Source organism: Cyanistes caeruleus, chromosome 16 (genome assembly GCF_971803275.1).
Source record: "Cyanistes caeruleus chromosome 16, bCyaCae1.hap1.1, whole genome shotgun sequence".
NCBI lineage: Eukaryota > Metazoa > Chordata > Aves > Passeriformes > Paridae > Cyanistes > Cyanistes caeruleus.
In genome coordinates this window covers 14,069,107-14,082,867 of record NC_141716.1, presented here as the reverse complement: position 1 = coordinate 14,082,867, position 13,761 = coordinate 14,069,107, and the positions used below count along the sequence as shown (strand labels likewise).

Genomic DNA, 13,761 nt, shown 5'->3' with positions numbered 1-13,761 from the left:
ATCAATTAAATCATAAACATTATTAATAACATATGTAATATAAAACTACTATTAATTACTAAAACACTGCACCAGCATCCCATTGTTAGCAAACAAACAGAAACAAAACAATCAGTGAAGGATTGGGTAATCACCTCCGGAAATGGTTCTCCAAGCCCACTTCAAAACTGATCCAACTGTCATATCAACAGGGTCAAATTGCTGAGTCAAAAAGTGACTCAAATAATGATTTGGGACAGAAAACATCTGGATCTGATGGCAAACGTTCCCTCCAGGTAAAGTCAAGGCTTGGCCAGGGCCTGGCTTTAAACTGGAAAGATGCCTCTTAACATATTTCTAGAACAAGGTTCTCAATAGTAGCAGCCATGAGATGCTTACAGCACAGCAAACTGTTAAAATGCATTTGTACAAATCAAATGATCAGAAGCCTCAGGTACCAGACCAATTAAACCATGCAGCAGTTGGTTTAATCTGAAGCCTCTCCTATGGCAGCTGATCCTCAGCAATGGTACATCTTCTTAAAATTCTGGAAACACTGAAAAATAAGAAAGCTATAACAAACAAAACTGCAGAGATTGCAACAACCAATAGAACTCCCGATGAAGTCAAGGGTGTCACAGACTGCATTCCCTTCTATCCACAAGCAGGTGTTCACCAGTGTTCCATCACTGCTGTTTCAGTTGTGGCTGTCTTCATATCTCTAGGAAAATAACTATACTTTTCAGTTTAAACAAGTGTCTCCAATAAAACATAAAACAATTTAAATTAAACAATATTTAAACCTAACAATAATTATATATGATAAAAGGAAATAACAAACTTAACCTTAAAAGAATATCTAAGTTAGAAAACTTAACTTAAAAACATTCAAGCCTAAACATTATAAAACTTAACTATCCTTAATTCTATTAACACTTAATCTATATTAAATAAAATCATAACTTAATATTATTCTGTTAGTACAAAAAGGCAACTAAAAGTTTGATATATACTTTTTAAACACAATATAACAGTAACATGAATTCACGATAAAGATTATAAGAATGTAACAAATACATCACAATTCTATGTCATCTAGCTCTGAGAATAACTCACAATAACTGCAAATGTTACTAAAAATACTTATTCATAACAGGAATTTGCTTAGTATATGCTTAAATTGGTTAGGATTTGAAAGTGCAGTTTTTCTAGAGAAAAACCACAACAACACAGGATTTGGTGAGTTGCCATCCAGCTTTGTAGCACTTTTCAAAAGTACTACATTTACATTTTTTCAGAAACATCAAGTCCAATTCTTAAACTAAAACCCAAAATCCAAATTGGTGTATATGCAGTTATATGTGCTTTATATAACAAAAGGACTCACATTAAAATTACCTTATTAAAATTGTGGAAAAAACAAGCAAATAGATAATATATACTTTAACTTAACTTTGTCTTGTACAGTAAAGTTCTCTTAACTAATTATTTTTTAAACCACAAATCTCTTCTGTAGATATCATTAATTGGAAGGTTTTCCTAGAAGCTGTAAATCACACCATGTTTAAACACTTTTTCTCACTCTTTTTTTTTTTTTTTTCTATTTTTTCTTCTTTTTTTTTCTTTTTTTTCTTTTTTTTTTTTTTTAAACGTTCAAAGAATCACAATAACTTCTCTAGTAAAATCTTAAAAACTCCAATTACATAAACTCATAATTACTTAAAACACAAAATTAACTCTACAATGGCATATAAAAACATTTTGAAAACCCAATAAATTATGACTTTTTAACAAACTTGGTATTATCTGGGTGCTTCTTCTTAGAGAGGGAGCAGGGGGGGTGAGCTGCCCACCCTGCTGCTGCTGCAGCTCTGCTCTTATCTTCCTTCACATTCTCTACATACTCTCGCAGCGAGGAAAACGGAGAGAAAGGGAAAGAAAAACCTCACAAAGTTAACTTTAACAAATGCAGTTTTTTCTCTCAATCTCTCATGTTGTTCTCTGACAGAGGAAAAAAGGGCACGATTTTACAAAAGCAGGCGATGTTACACGAAAAGTCTCTCAGGCCAGGTGCTAACAACAGCGATCATTGCAGCTTATCAGCGTGGCCTTGGAACTTTTCTTGCGCTGCTTCTGCCCCCAGGGTGCCTTTGTTCTCACAGAGCCCACCTCTGTGCTCCCCCATGTCCCCCTGCTTCGGGTGGAAACCAATCTAAATTTGGCTTCTTTTCTTCCAGGGTGGTAAAGATGGAACTTTAATAAGATTGTAATGCTAAAAGTGACTCCAAAAATGAAGCAAATATTTCTGGATGTATCACATCCTGCCATAACTGAACAGATTCTGTTCGTTGTTTCAGCGTTCGCTGTGGAACTTTTTTTTTTTTTTTCCTTTATTTTCTTCTCTCTGACTCTCCCTCCCTCTCTCCATGGGCAGCATAGATAGGAGTGCTTGTCCAGCAGTGGGAGGTAAAGGCATCTGCCGCTGTGACGCAGGTAGAATTACGGGGCTCACAGCCTCAGCATATCTCACTTTTCTGTCTTTTAAGGTATTAATTGCAATCTGCCAAGTTCAACCGAGAGACACAGTGTCCTTGCTCTTTTCTGTAATTGCCATTTCCCATATCAGAGCCGACATACCAGTCCGTTCTTGCACCGCAAAAAGCAGTGTGAGCACTGCAAATGCCCATGACAATTAGCCCATATAATGAGCATATCCAGGTCCTTTTCCTGGGCTGCTTCGCCTCGTTTAACGAGGATGCAGAGAAGCAGTTTATCTGCCGCCGCAAACTCTGCCTCCATGCTGACGGCCACCCGCAAGGGGGAAGGTTGCGACCCTTCTACCACGCCCTTGCCTTCCTGGGCCCCCCCCAGCAGCCTGACTTTCCACGTCCTACCGCTCAGCGTTTCACCGCGCTCAGGCTGCCTATCCGGTGCCGATCCAAGCCCGCGACGTCTAATGTCCAGATCCACTCCGCTGACTCCAAAGCCCCTCTGCCCGCAGGGGTGTCCCTGTTCGGGCGCCAGATGTTGAAAGACCCCCGAGCTGTTCACCAGTCTTCACAGAAGTAATTGTGAATGCCGTTTATTTCTATTATTAACACACCTTTTATAGGGTTCTACAGGGTCTGTGGGCAGAGCAAGTTACTACTGGCTAACACACACAGGTTTACATTCTTATCCTTGTACACAAGGATATTGTTTTGCTTTACTCTCTCTTCTGCAGGCAAGTTTCAAGGATTTCAGCCCTTAATATCACGACTTATTTCAAAGGCTGGTTTGTGCATACAGGCCTTTACTAATATATAAAATATAGCAACACCTGAGCTTGAGAGAAAATTGACAAATTGTTAGGCTGAATTCCTGTCTCTAGTGGAACTGGAGAGCAACCACCATGGAGATAACGTTATTTTCTTTAATCATTTTCTTTGGCAAGAGAATCAGAAGGAAAAAGCTCCAGAGTGACTCTTATTATATTTTCCCTCCCTCTGCCTTTTCTTTCTGATTCCCTCCATCGTTCCCAGCTCTGTCAAGATTGTGACAAACTTAATTACCAGCAAACAGCAGGAATCCCAGATGACATATCCATGGTTTTTTCTTTCTTCTGACTTCATGAGATCTTTCTGGTCTTTAATGTAGAGTGAATGAGGACGGGGAGCAGCTGGTGCTGGTGTCCAATACCAGCAGCATCTGAGCCCTTATCTCCTTGAGATCTTCAGTGTCAGGATAGGATGCGGATAACAAAACCTGAGTGATGAGATTCAGGGGTGGAGGTTCAGAAAACGGGATTGTGCATGACAGGCCCAGATCTGCCATTTGGGGGCTGTCATAGAAACCTGCACTCATTTCAGGGCTGCTCACAGCAGGGACTGCACAGCCCAGGCCTCTTGCTCCAAGCTCCTGGCACCAGGATAAGGCACCTTTGTGCCTCCTGCATCTGTAAATTTGATGCTCGTTGGCTATAAAACAAGAGCTGGGTGAAACATTGTCATTTGCAGGGAGTTTGCCCTAAAACCATGTTTCTAGGGCGTGAAACAGCTCAGGGTGAGGTTCAGTGAATGGTTTTGAGCGAGAAAAAAGATTTAAAAGAAAAATGCCCTAAAATACTTTGAGTATTTTTAAGTGGAGTTTTGCCCTTTGATCTTTTCAAAGGGAATTTTATTGTCTTGCTGTCTCAAAGATGTTTTGGCTGCAGGGGTCTGGAGAGGCTTTTCAGAGTCCTCACCAGTTCTACAGTTCAAGAAGCTTGTGCCCCCATTGCTGCAGAAGCAGGGAGCCCTTGCCTCCACCCTGCCATTACTATTATTATTATTATTATTATTATTATTATTATTAACTATTATAATATTATGTTTATGTTTATGATGTTTATTTTTACACCCAGGCAATTCACTGTTTTGCAGGAAATGTCAAGATTTTCCACACAGGCACCTCTTTCCCCTGTGCACCCATCTTGAGAGAGAGAAAATGGTCATGTGCCACTTGACCAAAGCAGGGGCTTTGCAAACACACCAAACACTGGAAGTTTGGTAGAAAGAAGCAGCAAATCTCTTTTTTATCTTAGTTTTATCTTCACCAAACCTTCTCTGAACAACTCTGCACCTCCTTCTGCATTCATTTCCTCAAGCTGGGTGTCATGGAGTTACTTTACCTTTAAGGGAGTTGGAGTTGCTGGGAACTGCCTGGAGTCTTTTCTCCTGACCAATTATCGGTCATTGCTGAGAATTGACAGCAGTTTAGGCCATTGAAAAGTGGGATCAACTTGTGAACCCTACCTTAAAGTGTAAAAGCAGAGCTCTCTGGGTTCTCTTTGTTTCCTGGCTGGAAGGGTGGCGGAGCTCCAGGCCTCCCGTTCCCTGCCCAGGCCATGCGGCCGGGCGGGGCCGGGGCTGGGCCTGCCGCGTCTCCTGCCCGGGAGATGGGGGGGCCTGGGGAAGGTTTTCCTCGGGCCCGGGCCGGGCCAGGCCGATCTCTGGCTCGGCTGCAGGTTTTGCTGTAACTAAATTCACTAGAAACTGCTGAGTGAAGAAGGAGAGAGGCTCTGGACCTGCAGCAAGCAGAGACAGCGACCACACTCTCCAGAGCAGCTATGAAGAACTTCCCATCGCAGACGGCTCCAGCTCCTGTTCGGCAGAGATCACCGAACCATCTACAAAAGCCTGGGCAAGATTTTAACTCCTTCATTACCCAGATGAGACTTGCGGATTAATCTTTTTATCCAGAGAGAGAAAAAGAGAGTGATCAACATGAAAAGACACTTTATAAACTACCAGTGACAGGAAAGAAAAGAAGCTTCAGAAGAGGTAGAGAATTAAGAAGATGCTTTCATTAAGCTGAAATATCTTTCTGTTAAAACTATGGAGATGGACAATGAAGTCCTGAAAAGAACTCCTTTAATTCATGATACAGTATCTAGGGAGGAATAATAGGGTTCAAAGTGTAAATTGGAGTAAAAAGTAGAGTAATTATGGTATAGTGAAGTGCTGGGAGATTTGAAGCCTTGAGAGGCAATGAGAAAACTGTTTTCTAGTGAAGCTCACAGAAACAGATGAAGAAGACTTTTTTGCCTTTGAATAACTTATCCTTAAAAATGCTATCCCTGGACTCATGGCCCATACACACTTCAGAGTGATGTGAAAATGGGAGGAGTGAGCTCTAATAATAGCAGCTCTGGGCAGCTAACATTAGGGCAATGGAAAACTATAACAAAAATAGTTTTCTTGTGAGAAACTCCATAAATTAACAGGAAGAAACTTCTGTTTCTCTACAAAGACTGGTGAAAAGACTGTAGCAAGAAATGGGACTGTTTTAACCATCAAAGTTCCAAAGTTTTTGTATCTGTTGTCATGTGAACAAAGGAATAGTTTGTAGATAGGGGATGAAAAGGTTTTTCTGGAAGTTTATTCTGGTGTTCTTATTATTGTAGTTTGTCAATAAACGTTTTTTTTTTTTCCTTTTAAGTTTTATGCCTGTTTTGCTCTTGTTCTAATCCATATCTCACAGCAAGAAATAAGTAATTTTCTTAGTAATTGGATTAAAACCACGACATAGGACTTTTGTGGGCACAGGGAGGGTGTCAGAAATGCTGACAAGGATGAGAAAAATCTATTTAACGATTCATGTGGAGTATTTCTGAAGAGGAACCCAGAGATGTCTTCTGGGCTGTGTTTTAAGTCACTTCCTGGGCAGCTGTGGCTCCCCGGGGCAGACAGTGGCCCAGGGGAGCAGCAGCCAAGTGCTCTGAGGGCGCGTGAGCCCATCCGTCCTTGCCTCTTGCCACACAGATGTTGCAGGCAAGTGTGAAACCCTCTGCTCTTTGCTTCTGTGCAGGTGCTGCAGGAAGAGAAGAATGAGAAGAGGGCTTTAACAGAGACACTGCTCCAAACTTGGGGACAGCTCAGCCAAGCGTGCCAGCAGGTCCAGCAGCTCAGGCAGGCGGTGAAAGAGCAGCAAGAGAAGGGACAGGTAAGTCTGAGTAGGCAGGGAATGGAGTGCAGGGCAGGGACAAGGGCACAAAAGGCAGCTCCTGGGAGTGAGGAGGCAAGGGCTGCCTCAGGCTGTGGGAGCACAGAGCCTGGTAAGCTCCAGAGCTCAGGCCCAGGAAGGAGGGCTTGCAGTGCAAGCAGAGCTGGGTTGAGAAGCCACAAGAAGTGGCTGAAGGAATGGGATTTGGAGACAGCAAGTGCAAAAATCTGAGCCTGAGGGCAGGTCCCAGGAAGTCGCTCTGCATTTTGTTGCCAGACCATCAAGGCAAAGCTGCAAGCTGAGCTGCAGGAAGCTCACAATGAAATGCTGGCAGTGCAGAGGAGGCACAAGGAAGAACTTCAGGGCATCAGAGAGAGGAGATGAATGTCCTCCTTGAGCAGAGGGACGCTCTACAAAAGCAGGTGAGTGAAACAGCAGTGGCACTGCAGTCAGCCAGGGAAGACTCTGTGGCCTTCTTGCTTTTCCATGGCAGAGCAGCAGCTGATGGAGTGATCCCTGGGGCTGCCTCATGCTGTGGGGAGCAGCATGGCAGCTGCTCTGAAGGACACTCAGTGCTCTGCTGAATCTCAGCTGCTGCCCCCTGGACAGCTGGGCCAGTCCTCTGGGCTGTTGGCCAGCAACCATCAGCATGGACTCCTGCTGGCCTCTACTTGCTAGCCTTGGTTTGGGAGGTGCTTTTTCAGGTGGGCCACTTAGAGACTTAACCAAGTTGTCCATATCCATTGGGAATCTGGTGCTTTCAGGACAGGGAGAAATGGGAAGTTGTCCTTTCCCTTTCCTCATGGCCTCTGCTGTGGCTGACAGTGGCAGGCTGTGGCTGTCGCCTCTGACTGCTTTGTTCTGTTTGACTGGAGGTGGAAGAGTTGACATCTCAGCTGGCAGCCTCCCGAGATTTCCTGGAAAGCAGAGTCCAGAGAGCCCAGCAAGATGTGAGCGAGGCCCAGGCACAGTCAAGGCAGAAGCAATTGGAGGCTGAACACATCCAGAAGAGGCTGGAGGAGGCAGAACATCAGAAGAAGGAGCTCCAAGTGAAGCTGCAGAAACTGGAGAGGGAATGGAGTGAATGCAAAGAAGTGGCACTGGAAAATTTTGAATTGCAGGCTTCTGTGAATGTCCTAGAGAGGGAAAGAGACAGGTAAATGAAAGCCTGTGGGACTCTGCAATGTGGTGAATGCATTCCCTCTTTGCCATCTTTGCACCTACCTGGGGCTCTGGCAGCATTTCCTAAGTGGCAGATTCTGAACTCTCCATGAAGACACATCTCATTATCTGTATGTTGTGTTCATTCTCTAATATTTTAAGCCTTCAGTTGGAGTTTTTCTGAAGACAGGCTTTTGGGGTAGCTCTTTCCCTCTAGGGAGTGTTGTGCTGTTAGGTTAGGTTAGGTTAGGTTAGGTTAGGTTAGGTTAGGTTAGGTTAGGTTAGGTTAGGTGGGTGTGTTAACAGTGCTGGAGCTGCAGTGTAAGGAGCTGGATACATCCATCAGCTCCACCTTGGGTGCTGTAACTTGAAGCCTTTGGGATCTGATCAGCCTGGCATCTGATGCCTTTGCTGGGCAGAACCTTCTTAAGGCCCTGAGTGCTGATCAAGCCCAGATTGCCCTGGGAGGCACCCAAGAAACAAGAATGTCTCTGGTGCATTGTTCCTGATAAAATGCCCCCCTGGTGCCTGGAGGGGCTCAAGCAGGGTCCCTGCCACCCTCCACACTCACAGGTGTTACTGACTGTGCAAAGAATGCAAGAAACCAGAGCAAGGTTAGGGGGGCTCCTCCAGCTGATCAAGTCAAGCCAGTCTTCAGTGCCACAGGATTCTTCTTCCAAGAAGAAGACAAAGGAAAGGCAGAGCACTCTTGCTTGCCTGGAGGTTTCTGCATCTTTCATCAGCTTGAGCTCCAAGCCTCTGTTGCCACTTCTGCCTTGGGCCTTTGTTCCTCCAGCTGAAAGTAGGATGGGTGCTGGTAAATCTCAGGGAACTTGCCAGACGTCCCCTGGCTGTAGGATGCTGCTCCTCCCACCTGGACATACAAGATGGGGGAAGGAAATGTCTCTTCCATGTTGACCAAACCTCAGTGCTTCCACCACCCCGGCCCCTCAGGGGCCTCCTGTACCCTTGGAACCTCCTGCCACCTCCTCCCTCACACCTGCCCCTTGTGCCTTCCCACTGCCTTGTCCCATCAAGGCCTCTGCAGCACCGCATTCCTTCCGGGCCTCCCTCCACCCCAGCCCCTCTGGTCTCCCCCAGCCCGGCCAACCTGCCCAGCAGCGGCGCAGCCCCGATGGAGCTCCAGAGGAACCGGATTGAGAGAGCCTCAGAGCCCTCAGCAATCCCGCCAGCAACCCACAGGCTGCAGGACACAGACGGCGCTTCCTGGCTGGGAGAAGCCTCGTGCCCATCTCCAGGCACCACAATCACAGCGATCCCCACAGCTCCAGCCCCTGCCCAGCCCCTCTGTGGGCAGCATTAAGGCTTCAGCAGAAGCACCAAAGGCCGAGGGCCTTCTGGCCATTTTCCCTTCCCCACTGCACTCCTGGGCAGCTTGCTGAGCACAAGCACCCTTTTCCCCTCTCCCCCTATGCCCTGCGCACACTGGGCACCAGAGAAAGCACCTGAGACACTGGGTATGAGAACACATTCTATATTTTTATATATAATTCTATACCTATATTCTATGTATTTCTATATTTCTATATTTCTATATTAAAGAAGAACTAAGAAAAAGGAAAAAGAAACCATCTTAAAGAAAAATCCTGCCCGGCTCAGATGGCCCCGGCAGACAGAGAGCCTCTCAATTCAGCTCTCCTCAGAGCTCCAGCAGCACAGCCAGCCACAGGCCCACAGACAAGGGCGGTTCTTGCGTGCCCTGCGGAATCCATCTTGCCACTTCTGCAAGATGGAGCCTGGAGCTGCCCGGAGGACAAAGGCTGTTTCCAGAGCCAGCCTTCTGATGGCAGGGCTGATGTCCTGTGCCTTGTCATCAAGGGCTGCAAGAGAGAGGAACAGATCTCCATGGTCAGATCTGGATCTGCAGGGACCCGAGGAGAGCCCCGTGCAAGGGCCAACGCAGGTGGCTCTGGCCATGGCCAGGAGGGAGCAGGGACCAAAGGGATCAGCCCAAAGCCACTGGACACTATTGGCACTCGTGCCCCTGAAATCTCTGTGTGTGCCCTGGCCACACCAGGTCTGGTCCGCACAGGGAGCAGAGCCCTCGGCAGCCGGGGCAGGGATTGCAGCTCCCCTTGGCAGCCGGGGCTGGCAGCCCGCTGCCCTCACTCACCCTGACAGATGCTCTGGAGCTCTCGTTTGTTCCCCCGGAGGTGCCACCCGGCCATCCCTGGGAACACAGAGCCTGTCAGGGTCCCAGCAGCAAAGCTCCCTGCCAGCGGCGCTGCCAGCCCTGGGGCCACACGGCCTCCTGCCCCGGCAGGGCTCAGCCCCAGCCCTTGCCGCATCCTGACTCAGCCCAAGGGCCCGGCTGCCAGAGGCCGGCAGCAGCAGCCCCGAGGGCAGCCGGGGCTCCAGGGCCGGGGCAGCAGCCGGGGCTGGGGCCGAGCTGCGGCGGGGCAGGGAGGGAGCCCAGCCCGGTTCGTGGCTCACCAATGAACCTGATGGCCGCCGCTCGCAGGGACTCCTGCGGGCTGTCCAGGTACAGCAGGGCCCGGTGCAGGTGCTCAGCCGCTCGGCTCCTGTCCTGTGCCAGCTGCAGAGGGCGGCGGGAGGGAAGGGTTGGTGCGGGCTCTGCCCCTCGGCCGGGCACTGCTGCCTGCGGCCAGCCCCGGCCTCCCGTGCCCGCCCAGCCCTGAGGCACCGGGCAGCAGCCGCTGGCGCCGGGCTCTGGAGGGGGCAGAGGGCCGGCTGCTGCCCGGGGAGCCGGGCTGCTGCCCTGCCCGACAGACCAGCGGTGCCGGGGCTCCATGGGCACACGGCTCGGGGCCACAGGGGGCTGGAGTAGAGCCCGCGGGGCCCAGGGAAGGGAGCAGCGTGTGGGGCACAGGCTGGCGGCCCTGGGTGCGGCACTGGGCAGGGCACAGCTGCCAGCCGCACACACTGAGCTTCTCCAGCCTGGGGCTGGGGCTTCCAGCCCGCCCTTACCAGGCCCTCGCAGAACCTCCAGGTCTGATCCACCCGCAGCATCTGCTGGAGATCCTGCCTCTTCAGCAATCGGGCGGAACAGAGCAGCGTTTCCCGGGAGGCCTGGAGAGCAGCAGAGACCCAGAGATGGCACCACAGCCCAGGGCACAGGACCCACGTCCCTGGGCCAAGACCAGGAGGGAGATGCAGCCTGCGAGGCAGCAGAGCAGGAGGCAGCCGAGCGCCCTGCCAGGGAGCCACGGCAGCTGCTGAGTCCTCACATCAACCACACGCTGGTTCTCGTCATGGCAGTGCAAGGAGAGTGGGAGCCATCTCTTGTAACTCTGCATGGTGTCTTTTTTCAAAAAAGGTTTTTTGAAGAGGGGAGAAAAATTTTCAAGATGAAGTTGCAGGGAAGCTCCCTGCTGAAAAATGTGAAGCTTCATCCATCCCACAAACCCCAGCCTGAAAAGACAACAGCACTGGCTTTCTGCACTCCATAAACCATGTCCCGCCTGGGAATTTAAGAGGAGGCTCAGCAGCTGCAAGAATCACAGCCTCATGGAATCATTTCTGTTGGGAAAAACCTTCACAAGCATTGAGCCCAAGCACTCACAAAAGGAGGTATCACCTTCCCCTCCCTGATGCCCCAGCCACAAGCACTGAAGGACCAGGGGCCTGTTCCATTGGCTTCCAGCCCAAACCTAATCCCTGTGTCAATCATGGAAGCACAGCAAGAAAGGACCCGAGTTCCCGCTCCTGCAGCCAGCGGCACTGATGGCATCTGCTCCATGTTGGCATCTGCTCCATGTTGGCATCTGCTCCGTGGCAGGAGGGATTCAGGGATGATCCTGCCCTGGGCTGTCACACTTTGGGTGGGCACTGCCCAACCTGCTCTGGAACTCCTCTTACGCCCTCACTGGAGCCATGTCTGCATTTACTGTCCCAGCACCAGCCTGAATTCAGAAGCATATTGTCCCCTACCAGGTCTTGCAGGAGCTTGTTTATTTCCCTTTGCTTTGCGGTTCCTGGAAGCCTGAGCATTTCTTGACTCTGCTATTCTGCCTGCATGAGCTGCTGAGCTGTCTCTTCCAGTTCCTTTCTCCTGAGAGCTCCTTCTGCTTCCAGCTCTTGTTGCAGGAATTTCACTTGTCCTGCAAACATCACCAACAGCAGGAGTCAGAGTCTTTGCTGACTTTACTGACCTCAGGCCTTTTCAGTGCCTGCAGCCCCACCACTCCTCAGAAGCCCTGTGGACAGAGGTGGCTTTACAGGGTGCTTAGCTTTTCTCGGCAGGGGCGGCACCACAAACAAAGCACACGAGGTCCTCACCTTCTACCACTGCCTTGGCCTGCGTGACTCTGAGCACTTGAGCCTCCAGATGGTTCCTGCTCATCTCCAGCTGAGATATCTGCTGCTGAGCAGCAGACAGGCTGGATTCCAGGCTCTCCTTTGCTGACCTACAAATTGCAAATACAGAGAGACATGAGCTGCTTGCTCCTGACACCCACAGCTGGTTATTCCAGGACAACGAGGCTCAAGATCCCCACACATCAGTAGGGAAAATGGATCACATGGAAACTCTTCCAGAGAAGGCACTTTTGTGCCATTTCCATAGCAAAGCAGGGCCCTCTGAGGGAGTGCCCTGGCCTTCCTTATGGCCTGGCACAGCACACACAGCCCAGCCCAACTTGACCTCAACAGCCAAAGCTTCACTTGCTGTTCCTGATCTATGACACTGGGGAGCTGTGCCCGGACAGGATGGGCTGATGAGCAAAGTCTCAGCCTCTGCTCACAGCCCTTCTGTCATCAGCACTTGCAAGCTGCTCTGCAGGGGGACAGGACAGACTCTTGTCCTGCCCAACTCCTGACATTTTAATACTCTTGAAAATGGACAGAAAGGTACATCATTTTCCAGACACCGTGTATTTAAGAGACTTCAGAACTACTTGGCATGATGCAGAAAAATCTCAAGGTCGTGGTAGCACTTGTAAGAAATACCAACACCCTAAATGCAGAGACTGCTGTTTAAACTCTTGCAAGGTCAAGGAGTAGGCTTGCCACCATTATTTTAGTATTGTTGGCTAAACAGGCAGTAGCCCAATTGGCTTGTCCTTCTTTACAGAGTGAGAGGGACTGTGTAAATGGACTTTGATTGGCTTGGCAGGTGGATGCCCATCAAGAATTAGAAAGAATCCCCAGAGGTCGTTGAGGATTCCAAAGGGCTTTCCCTGCTGCTTTCTAACCAGCCCTAGCACCTGGCCCACACTTCTCAAGAGTAGGCTTGGAAGCAGAAAGCCTCAAGACTTTCAGCAGGAGCCTCTGGCTTCACCCAGAATCGCAGTGCACTACTCCCAACATCCCCAGGTAAGAGCCTGGAATGCTCAAGATGGAGCTTCGGTTCTGAAGATCAAGATCATGTCAAGCTACTTGGTAACAAACGAGGGATGTTCAATGCCCAGCATAAGGAACCAAACCTAAGAGAAACTTGAGGTTTCACTCAACCTCTGCATGCTTTAACTACTACTCAATTCAGGGCTGGGTGGCTTGCTTTTGACTTCCCACAGGAATGTGCTTGGCAGCACAAACAGGAGCCCAAGGCTGACGAGAGCTTTGTTGGCTTTAGATGTCAGAAAAATAACCTTCATATTGTGACTTTTTTTTCTTTTGAGACACTTCCATTTTATGTCTGTGGAATGTAAAAACATCTGAAAGGCTCTGCTCCCTGCCTTTACCTGGTCTCTGCCAGCTGCTTGGAAAGCTCTTGCCTCTGCTGCTCCATAGCTGCCAGTCGTCCCTTAAAGGCAGCCTTCTCCTGGCCCAGCAGCTCCTTCTCTCTGTGCACCTGGGCCAGTGGTTGCCCTTGGCCAGAGGATTGCTGGCACAGCTGCTCCAGGGCCCTGCTCGATGACTCTTGCTCCTGGGAAACCTGGAAACAGGACAAGGTACACCTTGAGCCCTTCCTCAATGATGGTGTGTGCCATTTTGAGGCAGCTGTCCACAGCAGTGTCCCTGTCTTCTTCTGCCAGAAACAGCATCTGGGCTGATCTGGCTGGCACAACTCCCACTCCCACAGGTGCTGCTTAGCAATGAGGTGTCCAGAGCCATGGTGACATCATCCCTCCTTTGCTCCAGCAGATCCCTCTGAAGCTGCAATTCCTCCAGTGTCTGCCTCTTGACTTACAGCTCGCTCTGCAATGAGGGGTCTTCTCCCTCCAGTGCAGCCTCCAC

The 13,761-nt window shown here is 49.3% G+C and overlaps 2 protein-coding genes across 4 annotated transcripts in view; one reads left to right on the top strand and one right to left on the bottom strand.

The window, feature by feature from the left end:
* Window positions 1-13,761, top strand: part of LOC147650238 (maestro heat-like repeat-containing protein family member 7) — a 170,312-nt gene that overhangs the window by 49,588 nt on the left and 106,963 nt on the right. The gene's annotated exons all lie outside the window — the stretch shown is intronic.
* LOC111944951 (uncharacterized) lies at window positions 5,917-10,708 on the bottom strand. Of its 2 annotated transcripts, XM_086853488.1 has the most exons (6): window positions 10,552-10,708; window positions 10,057-10,159; window positions 9,737-9,793; window positions 9,214-9,443; window positions 7,666-8,476; window positions 5,917-7,577 (listed from the first exon to the last, which is right to left on the bottom strand). In XM_086853488.1, exons 1-4 carry the CDS (start codon window positions 10,591-10,593, stop codon window positions 9,253-9,255), a joined length of 393 nt encoding a protein of 130 aa, XP_086709614.1. In that variant the 5' UTR covers window positions 10,594-10,708; the 3' UTR covers window positions 5,917-7,577; window positions 7,666-8,476; window positions 9,214-9,252. The 2 variants fall into 2 exon arrangements, 1 of the variants encoding a protein (XP_086709614.1); XR_015277139.1 differs by lacking the exons at window positions 9,214-9,443; window positions 10,552-10,708 and having other exon boundaries at window positions 10,057-10,268.

Excerpts from the sequence above, each read along its gene's own strand:
- LOC111944951 (XM_086853488.1), bottom strand. The coding sequence starts at position 10,593 with ATGCTGCGGGTGGATCAGACCTGGAGGTTCTGCGAGGGCCTG. Across the intron at positions 10,160-10,551 it reads GGAGGTTCTGCGAGGGCCTG|CTGGCACAGGACAGGAGCCG; the intron begins GTAAGGGCGGGC and ends CGCCCTCTGCAG. Across the intron at positions 9,444-9,736 it reads GCTCCAGAGCATCTGTCAGG|CCCTTGATGACAAGGCACAG; the intron begins GTGAGTGAGGGC and ends TCTCTCTTGCAG.